General features: G+C 40.8%; 1 protein-coding gene across 3 annotated transcripts in view; it reads left to right on the top strand.

Annotated features, from left to right (window-relative positions):
- Nucleotides 1-24573, top strand: part of LOC132825532 (E3 ubiquitin-protein ligase MGRN1-like) — a 158810-nt gene that overhangs the window by 58435 nt on the left and 75802 nt on the right. For all 3 annotated transcript variants that reach the window (XM_060840899.1, XM_060840897.1, XM_060840900.1), the window contains exon 5: nucleotides 12854-12971. In XM_060840899.1, coding sequence (XP_060696882.1) covers nucleotides 12854-12971 — 118 coding nt within the window. The remainder of the gene's footprint in view (nucleotides 1-12853; nucleotides 12972-24573) is intronic.

The following is a 24573-nucleotide window of genomic DNA, read 5'->3' as shown; positions in this document are numbered from 1 at the left end:
TTTGTGGTCTTGTCTCTTGGATCTTGAAAAGAATTTGACGAAAAGAGGAAATCTCAGCATTCTGGGATCATTTAAAAATGAAAATGAGTTGTGCTGAATATACTTGCTTTTTGCACTCTGCAAATGTTATTTTTGAATATAGATACAAATATAGGAGCAAACCATTCAGTCCCTTAAGCACTTTCAGCCAGATTATGGATGATCTGTACTTAATTTTCCGATATTTGCTTTCCTTCCATGATAGCTTCATGTTACCAAAATCCTGTTACCAAAAAATATGGCAAAATCTCCACTTAACCCACTGTTCTGTCTTTTGGGAATAGAATTCTAGGTTTTCCCTACTTTTTAGTTCTTTTAAAAAGTACTTCCTGATTTCACTTCTAAATAACTTGGCTTTAGTTTTAATATTGTGTGATGTTGTCCAGGATCCCCCATCAGTAGAAATATTCCCTTTGCTTATCAAATCTGTTTGCTGTTTTAAATACATCAATTACATCACTCTTTAACCTTTAAACACAAAGGAATACAAATTAAGTTTAGACACTTATTCTCATAATTTGCCTCTGCAAGCATCAGTAGAATTTTTATTAATCTGTACTGTATTTCTGTCAAGGTCACTATGCCTTTCCTGAGGAATATTGCATACGTGTACACAGTGCTTTGTGTAAGGCCCAAATCAAGGATCTACCATTGAAGCATAACTTCCTCCCCTTTGTATTACAAATCCTTTGGGATAAAGACAAAAAAAATCCAGAAGCTATCTTGATGACTTTATGGTCCACAATTCCTTCTCTCTTGTTATAAAAAAAAGTTTGTATTCCAGTTTATTTTCCTCTGAAACAAAATGCATAACTTTACACTTCTCCCACCTTGAACCTCTGCCAATGTTTTAAGCCCACTTAGTTTACATCTGGCTGTGTAACTTCCTGCTTCCATCTGCACAATTCACTGTGCCTCAATTTCATGTCAACTTGAATGTGCAACTTGATTCTTTCACTCAAGTCACTGATAAATATGACAAAAAGTTGTCTCTACTGCAGGCCCTGAAAAACGGTCCCTTATTTTGGGTGTCAGTTACACCTGTATATCATTCATGTTTGTTCTTTTCCTCCGCTGTTAAAGCAGATTTAAATTATTAATTTAATAGACCTGCCTTATCTGTGTTCATATAAGTATAATAAAGAACTACAGATGGAGGAAATCTGAAACAAAAGCAAAAATTGCTGACGAAACTCAGCAGACTCAGCATCATCCATGAGGAGAAAACACAGTTAACAATTGAGTTTGGGGGGTCTGAAATGTTAACTCTGCTTTCTCCCCTCAGATACTGCTAGACCTGAGGTTCGCAAGCAGTATCTGCTTTTGTTTTACACTTGTGTTCATTATTGCCCCTACTTGTGCTGGTACCTAGTGGGTCATTGTGGTCACTTGCCCCCCACTTCAAGGATGATGGTCGTCGTCGAGAGTGTGGCACTGGAAAAGCACAGCAGGTCAGACAGCTTCTGAGGAGCAGGAGTATCAATGTTCTGGGCATAAGCCCTTCATCCTGTGGTTTTCCAGCACCACACACACAACTCTGATCTCCAGCATCTGCTGTCCTCACTTTCTCCTAATTCAAGGATGATGTCTACTTTGGGTCATGGCTTTCTACATCTGGTCTTCCTGTGGAGAAATTGGAATTATTGCCTTTATCTCAAAGTATTTGTAATACAAAGGGGAGGAAGTTGTGCTTCAGTTGTAGAGCCTTGATTTGGGCCTTACACAAAGTACTGTGTACATATTTTGCAATATTCCTCGGGAATATCCTAGGCTGCTCCGGGAAGTGAGAAAGGAGGTCGCTAAGCCGCTGGCGAGGATATTTGCCTCCTCACTGTCCGTGGGAGTCGTACTGGAGGATTGGAAGGAGACGAATGTTGTTCCCCTTTTCAAGAAGGGTAATAGGGAAATCCCTGGCAATTACAGACCAGTCAGTCTTGCGTCTGTTGTCAGCAAAGTTTTGGAAAGAATTCTGAGGGATAGGATTTATGACTATTTGGCAAAGCATAGTGTGATTAAAGGCAGTCAGCACGGCTTTGTGAGGGGCAGGTCATGCCTCACAAATCTTATTGACTTCTTTGAGGAAGTGTCAAGACAGGTTGACAGTCAAGCAGTGGATGTGGTGTATTTGGACTTCAGCAAGGCATTTGATAGGGTTCCCCACGGTAGGCTTATTCATAAAGTCAGGAAGTATGGGATACAGGGAGATTTGGTTATCTTGATTCAGAATTGGCTGGCTGACAGAAGGCAGAGAGTGGTTGTAGATGGAAAGTATTCTGCCTGGAGGTCAGTGTTGAGTGGGGTTCCGCAAGGCTCTGTTTTGGGCCTCTGCTCTTTGTAGTTTTTATAAATGACTTGCATGAGGAAGTTGAGGGGTGGATTAGTAAATTTGCAGATGACACAAAGGTTAAAGATGTTGTTGATAATATCAAGGGCTATTGCAGGCTGCAGCGTGACATGGACAGGATGCAGAGCTGGGCTGAGAAATGACAGATGGTGTTCAACCTGGATAAATGTGAAGTGATGCATTTTGGAAGGTCAAAATCGAATGCTGAATATAGGATTAAAGACAGGATTCTTGGCGGTGTGGAGGAAGAGAGGGATCTGGGTGTGCAAGTACATAGATCCCTCAAAGTTGCCACCCAAGTGGCTAGGCTTGCTAAGAAAGCATATGGTGTTTTGGTTTTCATCAACAGGGGGATCGAGTTTAAGAGCCGCGAGGTTTTACTACAGCTCGACAAGTCCCTGGTGAGACCACACTTGGAATGTTATGTCCAGTTCTGGTCACTCTACTATAGAGAAAATAGAGGCTTTGGAGAGGTTTACCAGGATGCTGCCTGGACTGGAGGGCTTGCCTTACGAAGAAAGGTTGAATAAGCTTGGACTTTTCTCTCTGGAGAGAAGGAGGGAGAGAGGAGACCTGATCGAGGTATACAAAGTTATGGGAGGAATAGAAAGAGTCAATAGCCAGAGACTTTTCCCCAGGGCAGGATTGACTGGTTTGAGAAGTCATTGTTTGAAGATACTCAGAGGAAGGTATAAAGGAGACATCAGAGGGTTGTGAATGCATGGAATGCGTTGCTAGCTGTGGTGGTGGAAGCAGAGCCCTTGGGGACATGTAAGCAACTGCTGCACATGTACATGGATAGCAGTGAGTTGAGGGGTGCGTAGGTTAAGTTACTATATTTTACATTAGGATTAAATCTCAGCACAACATCGTGAGCCAATGGACCTGTTGTGTGCTGTACTTTTCTATGGTCTATGTTCTACAAAGGTATAGTGACCTTGACAGAACTATAGTGCAGATTAATAAAAGTTCTACTGATGCTTTTTTGGCCCACAGATATCTGGGTACAGGGCGCAAGATGTTCCATGAGGTAGAAACACCTAAATTTCGGAATCTATTTCCTTTCCTTCTCTGCCATCACTCTATTTCCTTGTTAAGGTGCTTGGACTCAACATGAAGCAGCTTGATGGGCAAACGGCAGTTTGTAGCAGATTGAACTGACATTGCTGATCCAGTGTTGGGTCTTCTCAGCAATGGTGTCCATTAGAGAGAAGTGGCTGCCAAGGAATGAGAAATGCGCAACGTATTCTGGAGTATCTCCTTCAACGTTGTTGGGAAATGGAATATTTGACTGAGTAGATCTGAGTTGATATCAATTTTTCTTTCATTCTGGCAATTTTTAAGGTCAAGCTAGAACTCTTGTATGCAGAATTTGAAGACATCTGTGGTGGTTTGCTAATTTGATGCAAAGTAGCAATGCTGCAGTCACCCCCATGCTGTAGATCAGACGTGACATTGATGATTTGGTTTACTTTTGGCATTCAAGAGACTGAAGTGAAATAGTTTTCCATCTAGGTGGTATTTAATAGTCACACCATAGAGCAGTTGATCGTTCAAAGAGGTGAATAGGCATTGTTAGGTAGCCTGTAAACAGCAGTCTTGCTTGGTATTAGTCTGAATTTTTAAGGTGTCAGTTTCAGATCTGCAACTCAGTAGATGGAGTCTTGTAACCGTGAATCACTTGCAGGATTATGGTGAAGTTTTTGGACATCATAGTCTCCAGAGTGTAATCCATCGTATCTCATGATTCACTGACCTGATTGCACTAGTCTTGCAAATGAATACATTGAAGAGTTCCCTGTGATTGTCTTCTCATTTGTGTGGATTAGTTTGACAACAAGACCAAAGCCACGCACTGGGAGGATTTCCTCTGCTACAGGAAGTAGACAATTCTGCTGGTTGTGTATGATGATTTTCTCTGCTGTGGCCAACAGGGAACTAACTTGCTAATTTTCATATCCTGATTTATCTCCCTTCTTAAAATTAGTTACACCTGTCATTTTTTTGAAGTCTTGATGGGAGCAAAAGCTTTGACAGCCTCAGGTGGAATATCAGCAGGTCCACAGCTTTAATTTAAAAAAAACCTTTCACTACTTGTCACTCTCCTATCAATGCTGCTACACGCATGAAATCTACCACAGGGTGCTGGGAGATAGAGAATTAGTTGCTACTATGAATTTCACATTTGAATTGTTGAAAATATTCCTTCCAACCTTGATGGAAGGCACTTTCAGGGAAAGGAGGAATTCCAACAGAGATGTTACAGACTCTACAGCACAGAAAAGGCACTGGGTCCATTGAATCTATATCAACCTGTCTACACTAATCCCATTTGGCCCATAGCCTTGAAAGTTATAACATTTCAAGTGCTCATCCAGGGACCTTTTAAAAGCTGTGAGCTTTCCTGCCTCTGCCTGTCTTCTCAGGTAATGCATTCCAAATTTCCACGACCTTCTGGATAAGTTGTATTTTCCTCAAATCCCTTCTAAAATTTCCTGTCCTTTACCTTTATAATTTTGCCCTTTTATTTTTGATGCTACAACTAAGGGAATATCTGCTTTCTATCCACCCAGTTTACGTCCCTCATCGTACATATCTGAATCAAGTCCCATCTCCGCCTCCTCTGTTCTCAAGAAAACAACCAAGCCTATCCAGCTTCTCTCTTCATTGCTAAAGGGTTCCATCCTGGTGAATCTCCTCTGCAACCTTCCAGTGCAATCACATCTTTTCTGTAATGTGGTGACCAGAACTGCACACTATACTCTGCCTGTGGCTGAACCAAAGTTTTATACAGCCTCAACATAACCTCTCTGTTCTTGTAATCTGCGCCATGATTGAGTAAAGGCAAGTGTCCCTTATGGCACCTTAACCATCCTGTTGACCTGTCCTGTCACCTTTGGGGACCTGTGGACAATCAACCTAAGATCCCTCTGTTCCTGTGAACTTCTGAACATCCTGTCAATCATTAAGTATTTCCTTGCCCTCTTCCTTCTTCCAAAGTGCATCACCTCTCACCTGTCACAATTAAATCCTACCTGCCACTCATCGCCCCCTTCTGACCAATCCATCCGTATCTTCCTGTAACCCAAGACGTAATTTGTACTGTTAATCGCCCAACCAAACACTGTCATCCACCAACCTACTGATCATTCTCTGCATGTTCTCATCTGTATTGTTTATAAATATCACAAACCGTAAGAGACTCAGCCCTGATCCCTGTGGTATGCCACTAGACACAGGCTTCCAGCCACACAGACAGCCTTCCACCACGAAACCAAGTTTGGATCACTGTTGCCAAGTTATCCTGAGTCCCATGTGCATTTAACTTGTTGATCAGTTTCCCATGTGGGACCTTGTCAAAGACTTTGCTTAAATACAAATAGACTACATCAAATGCACTATCCTCTTTTACACATCTGATTAACTTCTTGGAAAACTTCAATCAAATTTGAGGCATGTCCTGCCTCTGACAAGTCATGAAAACTATCCCTGATCAAACCTTGCCTCTCCACGTAGAAATTAATTCTCACCTTCAGAATTTTGTCTAATAGTTTCCCTACCACTGATGTGAGATTTGCTGGGATGTAATTCCCTGGTTTGTCCCTATTACCCTTCTTGAAAGTGGACCCACATTAGCTGTCCTGTAGTCCTTTGGTCATTGAGGAATTGAAAATTTGGGTCACCACATTTGTCCATGCTTGATCCAAAGTGGTTATGGGGTCAGGAGCTGAACTGATCGGACCCAAACTGAGCATCACTGAGCAGGTTATTACTAACCAAGGAGTGCTGCATGAGAATCATCAAGTGATGGAAGGTGAGAATAGATTGAAGGTGAATTTGACTGAGGTGGATTAACCTGCTTTTTATGTGTCCACAGTCAGTTAAATGCCCTAGTGTTGCAGCACTGGAACAGCTGGGTCGGGGGCGTGGTAAGTTCTGGAGCACGTGTCCTCAATACTGTTGCCAGGATGTTGGCAGGGTGCGTAGCCTTTGCAGTATGCAGTGGCTCCAGCTGTTTCTCTCCCATGAAGTGTATGGAATAGGTGGCAAACTGGCACCTACGATGCCAAGATGCATTATCCACTTAGCAATTCTGGCTGAATGTTGTCATCACTGCTTTAGCTTTACCTTCTGCACTGATGTGACAGGCTCCTCTGTCTTTGGACATGAAGATGTTTGTGGAGCTGCCTTCACCACTGAGTTTTTTTAATTGTCCACCATCTTTCCTGATGATGTGGCAGGACTGCAGAGCTTAGATCTGATTTGTTTGTTTGCTTTTCGTTTACTTAGCTCTGACTATCACTAGCTAAAAAAAAGAATGTGTGTCCTGGTTAGGCCAGCATTGTTAATTGCCCAGAGGGCAGTTAAGAGTCAACCACATTGCTTTGAGTCTGGAGTAACATTTAGGCCAGACCAGGTGAGGATGGCAGTTTCCTTCCCCAAAGGACATTGTAGAACCAGATGGATCTTTCTGACAATTGGCAATGGATTTGTGACCTTCATTAGACTCTTCAATCCAGATTTTTATTGCTTTCAAATCCCATCATCATGGTGCGTTTCAAACCCAGATCTCCAGAACACTTTCGTCTCTGGATTAACAGTCCAACAATAATACCACTAGGCCATTGATTCCTTTTTGGTATTTAGCATGCAACCAGTCCTGTTTCGTAGCTTTCAACAAGTTGACTCTTCATTTTTAGGTACGTAGTGATGCTGCTCTGAGCATGCCCTCTGCAATCTTCATTTAACCTGGATTCTGAATTGAATTGAGTGTGTGTAGATTTTCTCTCATTTCTCTTAACATATGGTTTATTCATTAGCAGGTTAGGCTAGATTCTCTGCACATACCCAAAGTAGTTTTGCAAACAGTGTAAATAAAAGCAGAAAAGTAATTGACATTGATAAAGTAAGTCTACAGAAGTGTGGCAGATGGATTTTGATGTACACCTAAAAATGATAGAACGTGGGAACGTTTTAAATGGAGGCAAGTTAGAAACAGTTTAAAGATTCTTGGGGGTTTGTGGGCAAAGATCATTAAAATGTCTTGAAAGTATGAAAAATAATCTAAAAGCTTTAATGGATTGCTAGCCTTTGAATTCTAGTCCTCTTGAAATAGTCATGCTTCAGTCATACTACTTAAATCTCTTGCAATCAAGGAAGACTTGCTTTGACTGTGGTTTGATGGATTCTGAGATAGCTGATAAATCCAATGCATTTTATCCAGACTGTGCCACATGTCGGGTGAGTCATGCTTTCAAGAGTCGGGTGGATAAGATGCTTGGAGGTTCGTGGGCTCCCTGATGTTCTAACTTAACTCTGTGCATTCCCAATGGTGTCTCTTGCTGTGATCTGTTGCTTCTTCAATGACTCTCTGTTTGGGTCAGGGTTTCCCATTACTCAGGCGATGCTTGACTCTTTAGGGATGCTTTTGGGACTCTGTATGGGAGTCTTCTGTTGTGCCTGAGTTGCAGTACTTGCTTTGGGAGTCTGATGTTAGGCATGTGAATGACATCTCTGTTAACAATGGAGCTGGTTTTGAGTGAGTAATGCCTTCAGCTGAGCATGTTGGCTTGAGAAAGGTTGGATTACCTTTCTTGCCACAAGATTTGGAGGATCTTATGAAGGGGATGCTAATGGTATTTTTCTTGTGATTTGAGTTACTGTTGGAGGTTGTCCAACTCTCTGAAGCATCTAGGAGCGTGGTGATCACTACCCAGTAAATCTTGACTTTAGTCTCAGGTTTGAATTCTAGTTCTCAATACTCTTTTTCTTTTCTCACTCAGCCAAAGGCTGCACTGGCACATTAGAGGTGATGTCCATAATGATATCTTTATTAAGGGGAGGTTTCCATGACTTGAAAAATGGTTCTCATTTCCAGAATCTCAATATTTATCTTAAATGGCACCTTATACCATAATCTGTTATACAAAGACCTGGTTAGTCTGCACTGGGAGTACTGAGCACAGTTCTGGGCAGGACAATTAGCAGTGGAGAGTGATATTTACCAGAATGATACTTTGGACTCGAGTTACATTATCAAAAGAGATTACATAAAAGGTTACCTCCCTTGGAAATTAGAAGATGAAAGGGTTTTTTGAGTCAGGTTTTTACCGTGATAAAGGACACAGATAGGGAGGATAGAGCTATTTCTGCTGTTTGAGAAATCAAGAAGAACCAAGCATAATCTAAGAATTGCTGTTAGATCTTTCAGAAGTGATAGCAGTAATCACTTAAATGACAAAGGAATCTAGAAGTTTAAAATCCTCCTCTTCCTCCTCTCCCCCCCCCCCCCCCCCCCCCAAATTGCAGTTGATGGCAGGATAACTGTAAATTTTACATACAAATTTGGAAGATTTTTGTCAGCCAGAAATATTGAGGTACATAGGCAAAGTGCAGACATTTGGATATTTGGTCATAAAATATCAGCAATTCAATGATCTCACTGAATGCCAGAACATGCTAAAGGGATAAGGTGTCATTTATATTCCTACATGAGGGACAACTTTTCATACTGAGGTAGGAGGGTGTATGTGGAACAAGCTGCCAGAGGAAGTGGTAGACACGAGTAGAGTTGCAAAATTTAGAAGACACGTTTGGACAGGTACATGGATAGAAAAAAGCTTCGAGGAGTATTGGTCAAATGCAGACAAATGGGATTAGTTCAGTTCAGGAAACTTCTTTGGTATGGATAAGTTGGTCCGAAGGGCCTGTTTCCATGCTGTATGACCCTATGACTCTACTGTAGTCAATTTATTTCTCTTGTCTTGGAAGTTTACCTTTTGTCAGTGTTCGCTATCTTCTCTCCCTGAAGCCCTACATCAAATTCAATCACATTGTTCCTTGGATGCTTCCATGCTGTTTATTTTAATTAATTCTGACTTGTTTCACATTGCTATGGGAAGGTGTTGGAATGTCAGGAGGTGCACCGTGGGATATGATTGGGGATAGAATGGGAAATGGTAATGAGGAGGAGGGATGGTTATGAGAGCAATGAATGAAATTCAGTTGGTATGGCATGAGAGGGATGACATAGGAATGGTTGCAGTAAAGGTAGTAATTTCAACACAAGTGTTTTGAGAGTCCCTATTGGTTATAAAAAATGCCATTCTAGATATTCTAGAATTTTTTTTTTCTTTTACTATGTAAGCTGTTCTTTTTAGACCATAAGACACAGCAGAAATTAGATCATTTGGCCCATCCAGTCTGCTCTGCCATTCAACCATGGCTGATAAGTTTTTCAACCCCTTTCTCCTGCTTTGCCCTATAACCTTTGATACCCTTCACAATCAAGAACTTGTTTATCTCTGTCTTAAATATACTTCACAGACAATGAGTTCCACAGATTCACCACTGTGTAACTGATGAAGTTTCTCCTCGTCTCCCTTCTAAAGGGTCTTCCCTTTGCTCTAAGGCTGTACCCTCTGGTCCTAGTCTCTCCTGCTAAAGGAAACATCTTCCCAATGTCCACTCTGTCCAGGCCATTCAGTATTCTGTAAGTTTCAATTAGATCGCCCCTCATCCTTCTAAACTCCCATTGAGTATAGACCCAGAATCCTCAAACACTTGTCATATGTTAAGTCTTTCATTCCTGGGATCATTCTCATGAACGTCCTCTGGACCCGCTCCAAGGCCAATACATTCTTCCTGAGATATGGAGCCCAAAACTCTGCGCAGTATTCCTAATGTGGTCAGACCAGAGCTTTATAAAACCTCAGAAGTACATTGCTGCTTTTATATTCTAGTCCTCTCGAGATGAATGCCAGCATTTGTGTTTGCCTTCTGAATTACCAACTGAACCTGCAAGTTTACCTTAAGGGAATCTTGGACTATGACTCCCAAGTCCCTTTGCACTTCAAATTTCTGAATTTTCTCCCCATTTAAAAAATAGTCCATACCTCTATTCATCTTGCCAAAATGTGCAGTTTCACACTTTCCCACGTTGTATTCTATCTGCCACTTCTTTGCTGACTCTCCTACCCTTTCTAAATCTTTCTGCAGCCTCCCCACTTCTTCAATACTATCTGTCCCTTCACCTATCTTTATACCATCTGCAAACCTAGCCAGAATGCCCTCCATTCCTTCATCCAGATCATTAATGTAAAAAGTGAAAAGTTGTGGTCTCAACACTGACCTTTGTGGAACAACACTAGTCACCAGCTTCCAGTATATCTCCAATATCTCTACCAATTTACTTACCTATGCTACTTGACTCTGATCTGCCTGTATTGCTCGCAAGACCAAGCTTTTCACTGCCTCGATGCACGTGATAATAAATTCAATTCAATTCAATTCACTATAGGTGGAATTTAAAATCTCCAATTATAACCATGTATCTTCTGATCCCATCCAACCCTGATCTCTATACTTAAACAACTCGCTATTGCATCTATACTGTCAGAAGGTCTCTTCCCAATCTCTTTCCCTGTTTATGGCAACTGCTGATCTTTTATGAAGCCATCCTCCTCCAATGTCTCTCCTCTGTTATCCAATTGGTTGAACATTTCCTTACCATTTGATTTCAATTGTCTAATTGGTTGCCACCAGAGAATCAGTTGCAGTGGCTTCCCTTTTGATTCTTGCACAGTCACATCAGAAGATAACCCCCCCCACCCCCCACTAGGGATATCATTTGAGCCCCCCCCCCCCCATGTCACCATCCAAAAAAAAATTTCTGATTTCTAGTGCTGACCGTACCATCTCCCTGAACCCCTGCACTATCTGTAAGGTAAGTGCATGTCCAATGTCCAAATGAGCAAATATGTCCTCCAAATAGTGGGATGTTAGATTCCATTGTCTTCAATGTGACTTCAAATTTTATTTCTTCATCACTAATTCTGCCCCTTTCTGTGATAACTGTCTGAGGCAGATCATTGCAAGTTTTGTCATATTTGCACTCACAATGAGCTTCCAGTCACATGTTAATCTGCCTAAAGTTGTCTACTTCCACCTCTCATGCATTGTCTCAGTCCTCCCCATGTTACTTCACTTGCCACTGAATCCCTCATCCATGTCTTTTTTTACCCTTTAGATTGGATTGTTACAATGATCTCTTGGTCTACCTGGTCCCTTTATAAACTTGTGCTTGTCTAAAACTCTTTGGATTGTATCCTTACTTATCCCCACTTTGTTCACTCTGCACCCCTCTGCTTGTTAACCTATTTTGGCTCCAGATCTGGCAATGCCTTAGTTTTAATATACTTAACTTTGTTTTCAAATCTTACAAGGCCTTTCCCTTTCCTGGTTCAGTAGGCTCCTTTAGCCACATACCTCTCCACTAAATCCACCTCCGCAAATCTCCAGATATCCCTCTTGCATATACCTGATGTTAATGATGACGTCATCAGTGGCTATGTTTTTAGTTGTCAAGGCCCAGGCTCTTAATTCCCTCCCTAAATTTCTCAAGTTCTCCTTTGTAATGCTCTTTGAAGCATTGCTTTTTGTCCAAGCTTTTAGTCCTCTGAACCGATAACTCATTGTGGCTTGGTATTAAATTTTGTTTTAACATCACTGTGAAGTGCCACAATGCATTAAAGGTGCTACATATATGCAAGTTGTTTGTATGATGTTATCACATGTTTTATCCATGTTGCCTAACTTTTTAACAGATCAGTAAGCAGAAGTAAGTACAAAACAATCAAAAAAGCATTTGAGGGCTTTTTGTTATGCAACAAGCCTGACAAAAAACAATGCAGGTACATCTGCGTAGACTGTGTGAATATTGTAACAACATGCCTAATGTCAGTGTATATTCCTTTTCCTGTATTAAAGCAGTGATTCCACTTCAAAAATACTTGATTATCTGTAAACCGATTTGGACCATATTATGGTTGTGAAGGGCACTGCATAAATGTGATTTATCATCGTCCTAACAATTACCTCGTGTTGGGAGCTCACTCAGTGGCCAGGTTCATCAGAGTTCAAAATTGTGCTTCTCTGTTACTTGAATGATTGCTGAATTCTTATTTCATTTGTTTGTGTCCTCAAACTAAAATAATGGAATGTCAAAGCTTCGCTGACCATTTTCACAGTTGTTTGTTTGCTGTGTGTATTCTTCATTTTCAATTGCTTTTAGTTGAAGAAAGCTATTCGTAGTGTCAGCAATTAACCCCTTTTTAGAAAAAGTGCAAATTTATGGCTTTCGGGTTTTAGATTGTACCATTAAAGATTTAGCCTCAGAGATATTAGGTACTGATAGAACACAAATCTGTGTTGATAAAGCATTGTGGTCTTTGAGTTTGGTTGTCTCCAAATAGCTATATGGACTGCAAGGATAGTCATCAGCAGGAATTCTTGTTAAATGGATTATTACCTTTTTAAAATTTAGTGCTGTTTCACACAAATATGAAATATTGTTTATTTATGAAATTCTGATGGACAGAACAAAGTTTGTGATAAAATTGAATGTTTAGGTTATTCGGTAGGAGAAGGCTGTTGTTACCTTTTTAATACCTGTACTTTTGTTGATTATAGATATACATCAAAACATCCTTCCATGCATTCTGAGACCATCCATTACAAGCGAGGTGTGAGCCAGCAGTTCTCACTTCCTTCTTTTAAGATTGACTTCTCCGAATGGAAGGAAGATGAGGTGAATATCCCTTTTTATTAACTATTCTTTTTAATCAAGATTTTCCTTTTTTTTAAACTTTTCCAACTTCCTTTTGTTTTGAAAACAGTGTGCTATGTTGGCATGTGAATTGAGTTGATTCTTGAATGCCTAATTCATACAGGCATTCTTTTCCTGTGAGCCAGGACAGTAAGTGCTGCAAGTTATTCTCAATGTAGTACGGTTCTGTCACCACACGTTATCGGAAACTTCTAGTGGCAGTTGTTCAAGGGAACCTAGACTCTTTTTTTTAAACAATACTGACAATTCCATGAATGAATTTAAAAAGAGGAATGCTTAGAGTGGAAAGCTTACTGATACTTTTACAAGTTACATATTTATAATCTATCTCCTTTGACTTTGCAACTAGGATTCAAAACTAAGGCAGTGCTCATATCCAACAAGGTTAAATGTTGAGAGAATAAGAGGAAGGAGAGGTTTCAAGAAGAGATAGAACATGTAAAGTATCTGGTGGGAGCACCATTCTGCTCCCTGGGTTCTGTTAAAGGAAGCTTCTCTGGTTCAACCTTTTTAAAATTTATTAAATTCGTGCATGGATGAATGGATAATCCAAATAATATTTCATTTAATTAAAAAGAAGTGTTACCTTTGAATTTGCAACAGAACCTAGATAACCTTTATATGGAGCCCCAGACTTGAAAAATAGAGGTAAATAAAAGCAAGCTACTTCAGATGTTGAAGATCTGAAACAAAAGCAATAAATACTGGAGAAGCTCGGCAAGTCTGGCAGCATCTGTGGAGAGAGAGAGAAATGTGTAACGTTTGAGTCTGATGTGATTTTTCTTTCCAAAAAGAGTCCCCTCACGCTCAAAGTGTAATCTTCGTTTCTCTCTCCACAGATGTGGTCAGACCTGCTGAGCTTCTCCAGCCTTTTTTTTGAGAAAAATAGGCGTACGGCAAAAAAGCAAGAGTTATGTTGGACTTATATAAAATGTTAGTTCAGTTTTAGTATCTGTACTTGTGTCCAGTTTCTGGGCATTGCATATCAGGAAGGACGAGCAGGTATTAGAGGTGGTACAGAAGAGAATTCCTCGAATTAGTACAGGGATGAGCAAAAACAGTACATGGAGAAACTGGAGAAGCTACGGTTCTGCTTAGCGTAGCAAACTGTTTCCACTGGCTGAAAAACCAATAACCAGAGGGACAGATTTAAGGTAGTTCACAAAGGAATCAGAACATGAAGAGAAACTTATTACTTGACAAGTGGTCAGAGTTTGAAATGAAATGCGTAATAAAATAACGGATACAGGTTCAGCAGTAACCTTCAAAAATCAATTACATTAACACTTGGAGGGAAAATTGCACATGTGTATGGAATGAACAAAAAAGTAGGAGTAACTCAGTCAAGTTCCTGACTGTCAGGCAATCATCTTAGTCTGACAAAGATGCTATTTGCCAGTTAAAGCCTTAGCACCTAAGTGTTCCCCCCCCAACCGTTTCTCCTGCCCTTGGAGAGCTCCCTCTCTGAACTGGGCTGAAATGTTAACCATTACAACTGTCGTGCATGGTGTTTGCTTGCACTGTTGTTCTTGCTCCCACGCCCGCTCACTCTCTATTTTAACCAAACAAGTGCGATCTCTGAGGCAGACTCATTCAACACTTACCATGATTGACAAGTCAGCTTTACCATTGCTTTTCTTGGCACTGATTTAGGTTGGCCTATTCTGATAGTTTTTTTTCTTTCTAAACACTTGCTTGTTATTTTTGGTCATCACCTTGAAACTTTCTCACGGACGCCATGAAGGCCACTCGTCTCGGGATTCCCTGTTCTCTGCATTTCAGGGAAAACCTGACATTACTTTAAATCTCTTAATTATTTAAATAAGGGGCCCTGATCACTGCTGCAGTCTTCATTCTGACCCTAAAGACTTGACAGTCAAATATATATTTTTCTTTATCTTAGGAAAAATAACCTCCTTCTCTTGGAACTCGGAACAAGTTAATGCTTCCAGCATTTCACAAATATTGCTTTCTTCAGCCGCCTCCAAAATCATCTATAGGCCTGAAATTGATGCAGAGCAGATCATCCCAGCTAGATAGGTGATGCCTGAGGATTGCTTTCAATCAAGTGTTGGTCCTCGTTCTCTGGAAAATGTGCTGTCTTTGTAACATTGGGATTAAACTCTCCCCTTCAGTGTCACTGGCTATGAGCAAATAGAGGAGTTTTGAAGTCATACAGCATGGAAACAGACCCTTTAGTCCAACCTGTAAAAGCATGTGGTTCCAGTATATGAAATCGCACTGAGCCGTGCTGGTCTAAGTCTCTGATTTTTAGTTGCTAATTCAGTGCAAAGGTGTTAATCAATATCAGAGGAATTTTCACTTAACCATACAATCATAGTAAAGAATGCAGACAGTTTTACTTGATTCAAAATGTTTGTGGTACCTCTTTTAATGAAACTAATGTGATGAAATTAATTTTCATGAGGACAAATGGGACGGTAATAGCACAATATTATTGACGGCATCATTTCAAACATTCTGCAGAAGCACTTGGTTAGGTCAGCTGGTACTAAGAGGCACATGGGTAAGTCAGAATCTGATTCATTTTATGAATGCTGAGTACTGATTTTACTTCAATATTTTAAAAAAATATTGATAGGGGACTCTCCGGTCAGAGAGCAGTTCTTTTAGCAAAGAATAATGAAGACTGAGATGAGAAGGAATTTCTTCAGTTAATGAATCTATGGAATTCTTCAGCTCAGTCAAACCCGGGTTATTATACCTGAGGCTGAGATAGACAGACAGACCTTTAATCAGGTGAAAGTGGGTGCTGGAGATCAAAGTCAAGATTAGAGTGGTGCTGGGAAAGCACAGTAGGTCAGGCAGCATCCGAGAAACAGGAAAATTGACGTTTTGGGCAAAACCCCTTCATCAGGTTTTTAATCAGTCAGGCAATCAATGTTTATAGGAAAAAGGCAGGACAGTAGAGCTGAAGATTATCAGATGACGCGTGAGCTCATTGAATGGTAGAGCATACTCAGTGGGCTGAATGCTTGCTTCTGATGTTACATCTTATAGATTGATATTATCTTGAATGAAATGAGATAATTGTTTCCTGCCTACTAAACAAAGTATGGAATAGATGGGACGTTTTCTGAATGGCACGTTGTGACTACTAAGATACTGCAAGGACCAATACTAGAACTCTGGCTATACACAAGATCGGCTAAATGATTTAGGTGAGGGAACTCACTATATTCTCTAAAAATTTGCAAATGCATGAAATGATTCTGGGTAATCTAAGATGGAGGACGAGAAAAATTTGTGACTGTAAGAGCTGCTCCTTTTTTGAGGTACTTTGGTGTTAGAGGTGATTTTCTCGAATTCCAGGTGTAGCAATTATTGTTTTACAAGCTGTTACATTGTTTGGAACTTTGGGGGAGAAAAAGATCAAAACAATGGCCCTTTTAAAAGAAGGGAGACAGACAAAAGGCAGCGACCACATAGTTAGTGAGGGAGAGAGAAAGAACCTATACTAAGAACTGACACAGCAGTGAATCTGTACAGTTACTGCCTTTGTTGTTTGAGTTCACGTATCTCTGGACATGGGAGTGCATCTAGGAAAAATGAACAAACAGTAAAATTCACAGCCGACCTTGGAGAAACCGGTGTGGGTGAGCTGGTAAATGCAGTTTTTAACATGTAGCCATGCTGTAAGTCTATAGTAGTGATCTTTCCTGATTATATCTTTTTTTGAGATCTATCTCTTGATTAAATTTTAAAAATACAAAACCCTAAGTACTAAGTTAACCTTAAGCATTGCTTTTTAGAGCAAAACGATGGTACTACTTTCTGGGTCTGTAGATTATGAGGGAGCAAAGATAGCCTCTAGTAGAGTGATATATTCTTCCTGTTGGATGTGAGTTTAGGGAGAGTTTCCATGTTACTGATGATTATGTCTGCAGGAAGTGTCTGTGGTTACGAATCCTATCAGATCGCATGGATCGGTTGGAGCAGCGCTTGGAGGCAATGAGGAATTTGCAAGAGCTAGGGGATGTGATGTGTGATGGATGGCAGTTATAGGAAGGGGGAAAAGCTGCAGATGCAGTCAGGTAGATGGGTTAACTCCAGGAAAGGTAGGAGGAGTATGCAGATAGTGCAGGAATCTCCTGTGGCTATCCCCTTTTTCAAATAAGTATCCTGTTTTGGAAAATGTGGTGGGGGGTGGGGGGGGGGGGTGCGGGGGTGATTGACTCTCAGGGAAGAGTATCTGGTTTGGAGACTGGCTTTAATATAAATGAGTGGTATTTTGGGTTCCAAGTGATCGATTGTGATAGGGGACTCTCCGGTCAGAGGCACAGACAGATGTTTCTGTGGCTAGCAGCAAAAAATCAGAATGGTTTGTTGCCTCCCTGGTACCCATTTCAAGGACATCTCAGAGAGGATGCAGGATGTTCTCAAAGAGGAGAAGGACTAGCAGGAGGTCATTGCACACATTGAAAGAGAAAGAAATGAGATTCTGAAGGGAGAATATTGAAACTTAGGCAGGAGTTTTAAAAGGAGGACCTCGAGAGTAGTAATATTTGGATTACTCCCGATGCTACGAGCTAGTGAGGGTAGGAATAGGAGGATAGAACAGGTGACTGTGTGGCTGAGGAGCTGGTGCAGGGGAGAAGAGTTCACATTTTTGAGTCACTGGAATCTCTTCTGTACAAGAAGTGACCTGTACAAGAAGGATGATTGCATCTGAATTGGAAGGGGACTAAGGTATGAGCAGGGAGATTTGTGAGAGGCAGGGGGAGGGGGAGCCTCAGGGAAGCAGTGAGGAAAGAGATCAATCTGAGACTGATACAGTTGGGAAAAGGAGCAAGTCAAATAATCTGGGCAGGAAGGAATAAAGAACAAGGTAGGACTGAATGTTATGACACTGGGTAAGCCCTCCTGCTTCATTTCAAACCAGCAACACAGAAAAGGCTTATCCTGTGTAGTAATCTGTGAAAATTCAATAAGCCAAGAACTAGTTCAAGTAAAAATTAACAACTTTATTTTGTAAAGTATAACAGTGAATAATTAACTAACAACTATTTACAATTCCTTACTCTAACCTATCTCTTTCTTTCCCTTCATATTACTAGTCCGATAAAACTCCCGATTAAGATTTGCAAAAAAAAATTCTTATCTCAAAACCAGGCAGCTTTCGTTTTCTCTGAATTCCGGTCTTCTTTTCTTGTTCGGGATTTTTGATTCACAGGTTGCTGATCGATAAAGGTACCTTTTTAAGGAAGCTATTTTTCGGGGAGTTTTTTTTTACATGCCGGAGCTTGGCACTTCTCCCAATTGTGCGATTTTCTCCGGTCTTATACCCTCAAAGCGTCAGGATTGTGTCATTGGCTTTTAAGTTTGTCAATACACTAAATTCAAACGGGATTGGAGTTTGGTATAATTTTCGGGGTATAATTTAAACTGATTGGCCTAATTCAAATCTATTTTGTCGTTTCCAGGCAACCAGCTAATCAATTTGTTTGACCAAATGTTACATTATAGTTTTTTTACTGAACACTTGGTTCTTTTCAGGTAGTTGTGTTGGTATTATCTCTCGAGTACAGTGCACCCACATCTTCAGAACATCTCTCCCCTTCAGAAAAATGAACCACTGTCATGGAAAAATGGCTTCATTTTCTTCCTCTACTTTTTAAACACATTATCCTAACATACAGATAACTTCTTCTCATATACCTGTTTGTGTATGTATATACAAATCTCATCTAACCTCCATCAGTTAAATCCGCGATAACGCATCTGCGATTACATTGTTCTGATCCAGAACATGTATGATTTTTAAATTAAGAGTCTGCAACGTAAGATTCCAACGAAATAGTCTCATATTCTTGTCTTTAAAGCGTTCTAAGAATGTAATCCATGTATACAACTGTCTCCAACATGTTGTTCGTGACTCACACATTAAAATGTTGGAAGGCCAGTACCAAGCTCAACAATTCCTTTTCGATTGTGGAGTATTTCCTCTGATGAATGTTGATCTTCAAAAATTAACCAACAGGCATTTCAATCGTCCTGTAGGAGATGGAGCTGTACTCCTATGTCACTAGCATCGATGGCAACTTTAAAAGGTTTTGAAGTTTGATGTAGCTAAAACTGGTTTGCTGGTTAATATGGATTTCAAACAGCCGAGTGTCTCCTGACCATGTTCTGCCCACCGAAACTTTGTGTTCTTCTCCAGCAAATCGGTTAACAGTGCCACTACACTGCTGATGTTTGGAACAACTTCCGATAGAATCCACTGAGACTTAAGAATCGAAGAATCTCTTTCTTCGAGGTTGGCTGTGGAAATTCCTCAATGGCCTTTGTCTTTGCGTTTCATGGGGTCAACCTTCTATTCAAAGTTTGGGAGAAGATTTGTAGCTCGGATGCTTGTTGTTGTGGTTCTGTTCGCCGAGCTGGGAATTTGTGATGCAGACGTTTCGTCCCCTGTCTAGGTGACATCCTCAGTGCTTGGGAGCCTCCTGTGAAGCGCTTCTGTGATCTTTCCTCTGGCATTTATAGTGATTTGAATCTGCCGCTTCCGGTTGTCAGTTCTGCTGCAGTGGCCGGTATATTGGGTCCAGGTCGATGTGCTTATTGATTGAATCTGTGGATGAGTGCCATGCCTCTAGGAATTCCCTGACTGTCCTCTGTTTGGCTTGTCCTATAATAGTAGTGTTGTCCCAGTTGAATTCATGTTGGTGTCATCTGCGTGTGTGGCTACTACGGATAGCTGCTCATGTCGTTTCATGGCTAGTTGGTGTTCATGGATGCGGATCGTTAGCTGTCTTCCTGTTTGTCCTGTGTAGTATTTTGTGCAGTCCTTGCATGGGATTTTGCACACTACATTGGTTTTGCTCATGCTGGGTATCGGGTCCTTCGTTCTGGTGAGTTGTCTGAGAGTGGCTGTTGGTTTGTGTGCTGTTATGAGTCCTAGTGGTCGCAGTAGTCTGGCTGTCAGTTTGGAAATGCTCTTGATGTATGGTAGTGTGGCTAGTCCTTTGGGTTGCAGCATGTCCTCGTTCCGTTCTCTTTCCCTTAGGCATCTGTTGATGAAATTGCGTGGGTATCCGTTTTTGGCGAGTACATTGTATAATGTTCTTCTTCCTCTTTTTGCAGTTCTGGTGTACTGCAGTGTGTTGTGGCCCTTTTGAACAGTGTCTTGATGCAACTTCTTTTATGACTGATGTTATGCCCCAAGAATGTCACCTGTGCTTTCACGAATTCCGTTTTATTTAAGTTTATCACCAGTTTTGCTTCTCCTAGTCGTTCACAGAGCTCTGCCATCTGTACCATGTGATCTTTCCAGGACTTAGTAAAGATCACCACATCATCCAAGTAGACTGCAATTTGTCAACCCAGTCGCAATTCTGTAGTACGCCCACATCTTCATACCACTGATAAGTTAAACTGCAGTTACTTCAATGCAAAAGGCTGTACAGGGAAGGCAGATGAACTCGGGGCATGGTTAAGAACATGGGACTGGGATATCATAGCAATTACAGAAACATGACTCAGGGATGAGCAGGACTGGCAGCTTAATGTTCCAGGATACAAATGCTACAGGAAGATTAGAAAGGGGGCAAGAGAGGAGGGGGAGTGGCATTTTTGATACGGGATGGCATTACAGCTGTGCTGAGGCAGGATGTTCCCGGAAATACATCCTGGGAAGTTATTTGGGTGGAACTGAGAAATAAGAAAGTGATTATCACCTTATTATATAGACCCCTGATATTCAGCAGGAAATTGAGAAACAAATTTGTAAGGAGATTTCAGCTATCTATATGAATAATAGGGTGGTTATGGTTAGGGATTTTAACTTTCCAAACAGAGAGTGGGGCTGCCAATAGTGTTAAAGGTTTAGATGGAGAGGAATTTGTTAAGTGTGTACAATAGAATTTTCTGATTCAGTATGTGGATGTACCTACTAGAGAAGGTGCAAAACTTGACCTACTTTTGGGAAATAAGACAGTGCAGGTGACTGAGATGTCAACGGGGGAGCACTTTGCGGCCAGCGAACATAATTTTATTAGTGACGGGAAAGGATAGACCAGATCTGAAAGTTGAAGTTCTAAATTGGAGGAAGGCTAATTTTGACAGTATTAGGCAAGAATGTTCAAAAACTGACTGGGGGGCCGATATTCGCAGGTAAAGATACAGCTGGAAAATGGGAAGCCTTCAGAAATGAGATAATGAGAGTCCAGAGACAGTATGTTCCTGTTAGGGTCAACATAAGGGCTGATAGGTGTAGGGAATGCTGGATGCTAGAGGGTTTGGTTAAGAAAAGGAAGGAAACATATGTTCAGTATAGACAGAAGAGATTAAGTGAATCTTTAGAGTATAAAGGCAGTAGGAGTGTACTTAAGAGGGAAATCAGGAGGGTAAAAAGCGGACATGAGAAAGGGTTAAGGAGTATCAAAATGGATTTTATATATACATTAAAGACAAAAAGGTAACTAGGGACAGAATAGGGCACCTCAAAGATCAGCAGTAGGCAAAGACAGGCTTATGTGTGCAGCCACAAGAAATGGGGGAGATACTAAACGAGTCTTTTGCATCCATATTTACCGTGGGAGAAGTCATGGAAGATATAGAATGTAGGAAAATAAATAGTGACATCTTGCAAAATGTCCATATTACAGAGGCAGAAATGCTGGATATCTTGAAATGCATAAAAGTGGACAAATCCACAGGAGCTGATCAGGTGTACTGTAGAGCTCTGTGGGAAGCTAGGGAAGTGATTACTGGGCCTGTTGTTGAGATATTTGTATCATCGGTAGTCACAGGTGAAGTGCAGGAAGACTGGAGATTGACTAATATTGGGCCACTATTTAAGAAAAGTGGTAAGGACAAGCCAGGGAACTATAGACCAGTGAGCCTGACATTGGTGGGCAAGTTGTTGGAGGGAATCCTGAGAGACAGGATGTACGTATATTTGGAAAGGCAAGGACTGATTAGGGATAGTGAACGTGGCTTTGTGTGTGGGAAATCATGTCTCACTAACTTCATTGAATTTTTTGAAGAAGTAACAAAGAAGATTGATGAGGGCAGAGCAGTAGACGTGATCTATCTGGACTTCAGTAAGGCATTCAACAAGGTGCCTCATGGTAGACTGGTTAGCAAGGTTAGATCCCATTGAATACAGGGAGAACTAGCTATTTTCATACAGAACCGGCTCAAAGGTAGAAGGCAGAGGGTGGTGGGGGAGGGTTGCTTTTCAGACTGGAGGCCTGTGACCAGTGGATCTACTGCTTTTCATCATTTATATAAATGATTTGTATATGAACATAGGAGGTATAGTAATTAAGTTTGCAGATGACACCAAAATTGGTGGTGTAGTGGACAGTGAAGAAGGTTACCTCAGATTACAATGGGATCTTGACCAGATGGGTCAATGGCCTGAGGAGTGGCAGATGGAGTCTAATTTAAATAAATGTGAAGTACTGTGTTTTGGATTAGCAAATCAGATGAGGACTTGTACACTTGATGGTAAGATCCTGGGGAATGTTGCTAAACGGAGAGACCTTGCAGTGCACGTTCATAGTTCCTTGAAAGTGGAGTTGCAGGTAAATAGGATAGTGAAGTGATAAGTGGAGACAGAGCCTAAAGAGAGAGGAAAATCAGGTGTACAGACAAAGGATGGTTTAAGTTCAGTTTGGGTGAATGAATAGCTGATGTTAGGGGCTATTAATAGGTTGTGTGTGCATATGTTTGCCATGTACTGACCTCAGCTTCCACTTAGCAGGGCTTGGCCTCAAATGGGCTGCGACAATACACATCCCATTGTCAGCTTCTCATAGTACCCATTAGCAGCTGTTTATCCCCCTCCCCACTGTCTGTCCAACTGTGTTTCCCTCTATAGGCTCTATTTACACCAGCTGTTTACTCCCCCACCCCGATCTTCTAGATAAACATCCACCTTTTCCTAGTTATCATCAGTTCTGGAGAAGGGTCACTGGACCCGAAACATTAACCCCCAAGTCTTTTTACAGATGCTGCCAAACTTGCTCAGAGACTAAAGTGGTTTCTCCAGGTAGCTGACCATGAGTGTCTCCCTTTCTTGCCACCTGCCATAGGTGTGGAAAGATTAATAAGTTGATGTTTGAGCTGTTTGCTTATGTTGTGAATGTGCCTTAACTTTGGCTGTCAAGTCCTGGATGGAGACCTGAATACAGAGCTCTGGTGCAAAAGCAGGGACACTATCTATTGTCACAAGATCTCCCTCAGTGGTCATATATTCAAAGACCACATCAATGGTGAATTATGTTATTACAACATTCAAAATTATTATTCAGTCTCACAAGTGGCTTTGTGACAGAGCTGAGCACTCTTAAGTTTGGAACACAGCCAAACATTCATAATGGCCACAGCTATCAAAATATTAGCTTTTAATCTCAGACCCTTATAAAAATGCAAAAACAGATGGTGATTCATTTCCATTTCAAAGCAGAATGTCTTTCAATCAATAGAGTGGAGCAGATTTTTTTCCCCCAAAGTCAAATATAGTTGGACATTTTTAAATGAAATTCATCTTAGTTCAAAGTGTGAAAGAAGAGTATGCCAGCAATTTTTCTATAATTTTGAATGCCTTAATGCACTTTCCACAAGACAGGGCCTGCATCAATCACTGCACTAAAAACATATGTACATTAATTACTATGCATTAACTCTTAGTGACATTGAAGGGTCAAACATGAAATACTTAGGTGTTAGAATGTTCTCAATGACTCTACAGGCATCCTGCAGTGGCTGTGACCTCTTCAAAATGATGGAATATTTATTTTCTGGTTGGTTGATTGTTTGATCGGCTTCTTCCAAAACCCACAACAGTGCTTGAAAAGAGTATTAGAAAGGAAATTGAAATTTTTTTGTGGTCTTCACAATGGCCCCTCCAACTTTGGAAGAGGTGCATATGCACACGGTTTATTATAAGGCTAGAGGAGAAGTAGCGTTTGGTAAGAGAAGCAGAACAAATTTGTGTTGCAGCCAGATGAAAATCACTCTCTTGTAGGTTTCCTGATTTAATGTGATTCTTCTAACTGTTGTGAGATGAAAATCTGATCCAAGGTGTTTGAAGGAGCAGACGACAATGATAGACTGCTTCCAATAAATAATTTCCCCAATAGGGTATGCATTTTTATTTTAAAAGGAAGTCTAGACTGAGGAGCTCCTGTATAAAGCTGAAAAGATAGCCATAGGTTTGGAAGCATGTCCTTCTGCTGTAAGGCAAAGACAATACATAGGAAGACCACGATTTGCAAGTTCCTCCCAAGACACTCAGCAATCTGATTTTAAATTTTTTCTTCACTGTTAACTGGGTCAAAATCCTGGAAATTTTTCCTAACGCTCTGGATATATTTGCATTACATGGACTGCATTTTCAGGAAGATCGCTTACCACCACCACCACCACCTCAAAAGCACGAGAGATGGATAACAAATGCTACCCTGGTCAGCATGCCCACATCTTATGAAAGAATAAATGAAAGTGAATCAAATGTGTGGTTTTTCAAGTATTCTTTCATTCAAACTAAATTTCTCAGTGTAAATATGTAAACCATAAAATGCAAAGCTTAATTACT

Source organism: Hemiscyllium ocellatum, chromosome 20 (assembly GCF_020745735.1).
Source record: "Hemiscyllium ocellatum isolate sHemOce1 chromosome 20, sHemOce1.pat.X.cur, whole genome shotgun sequence".
In the NCBI taxonomy this organism is placed as follows: Eukaryota; Metazoa; Chordata; class Chondrichthyes; order Orectolobiformes; family Hemiscylliidae; genus Hemiscyllium; species Hemiscyllium ocellatum.
The sequence above is the reverse complement of the archived record's forward strand: the minus strand, read 5'-3'. Positions and strand labels throughout refer to the sequence as shown.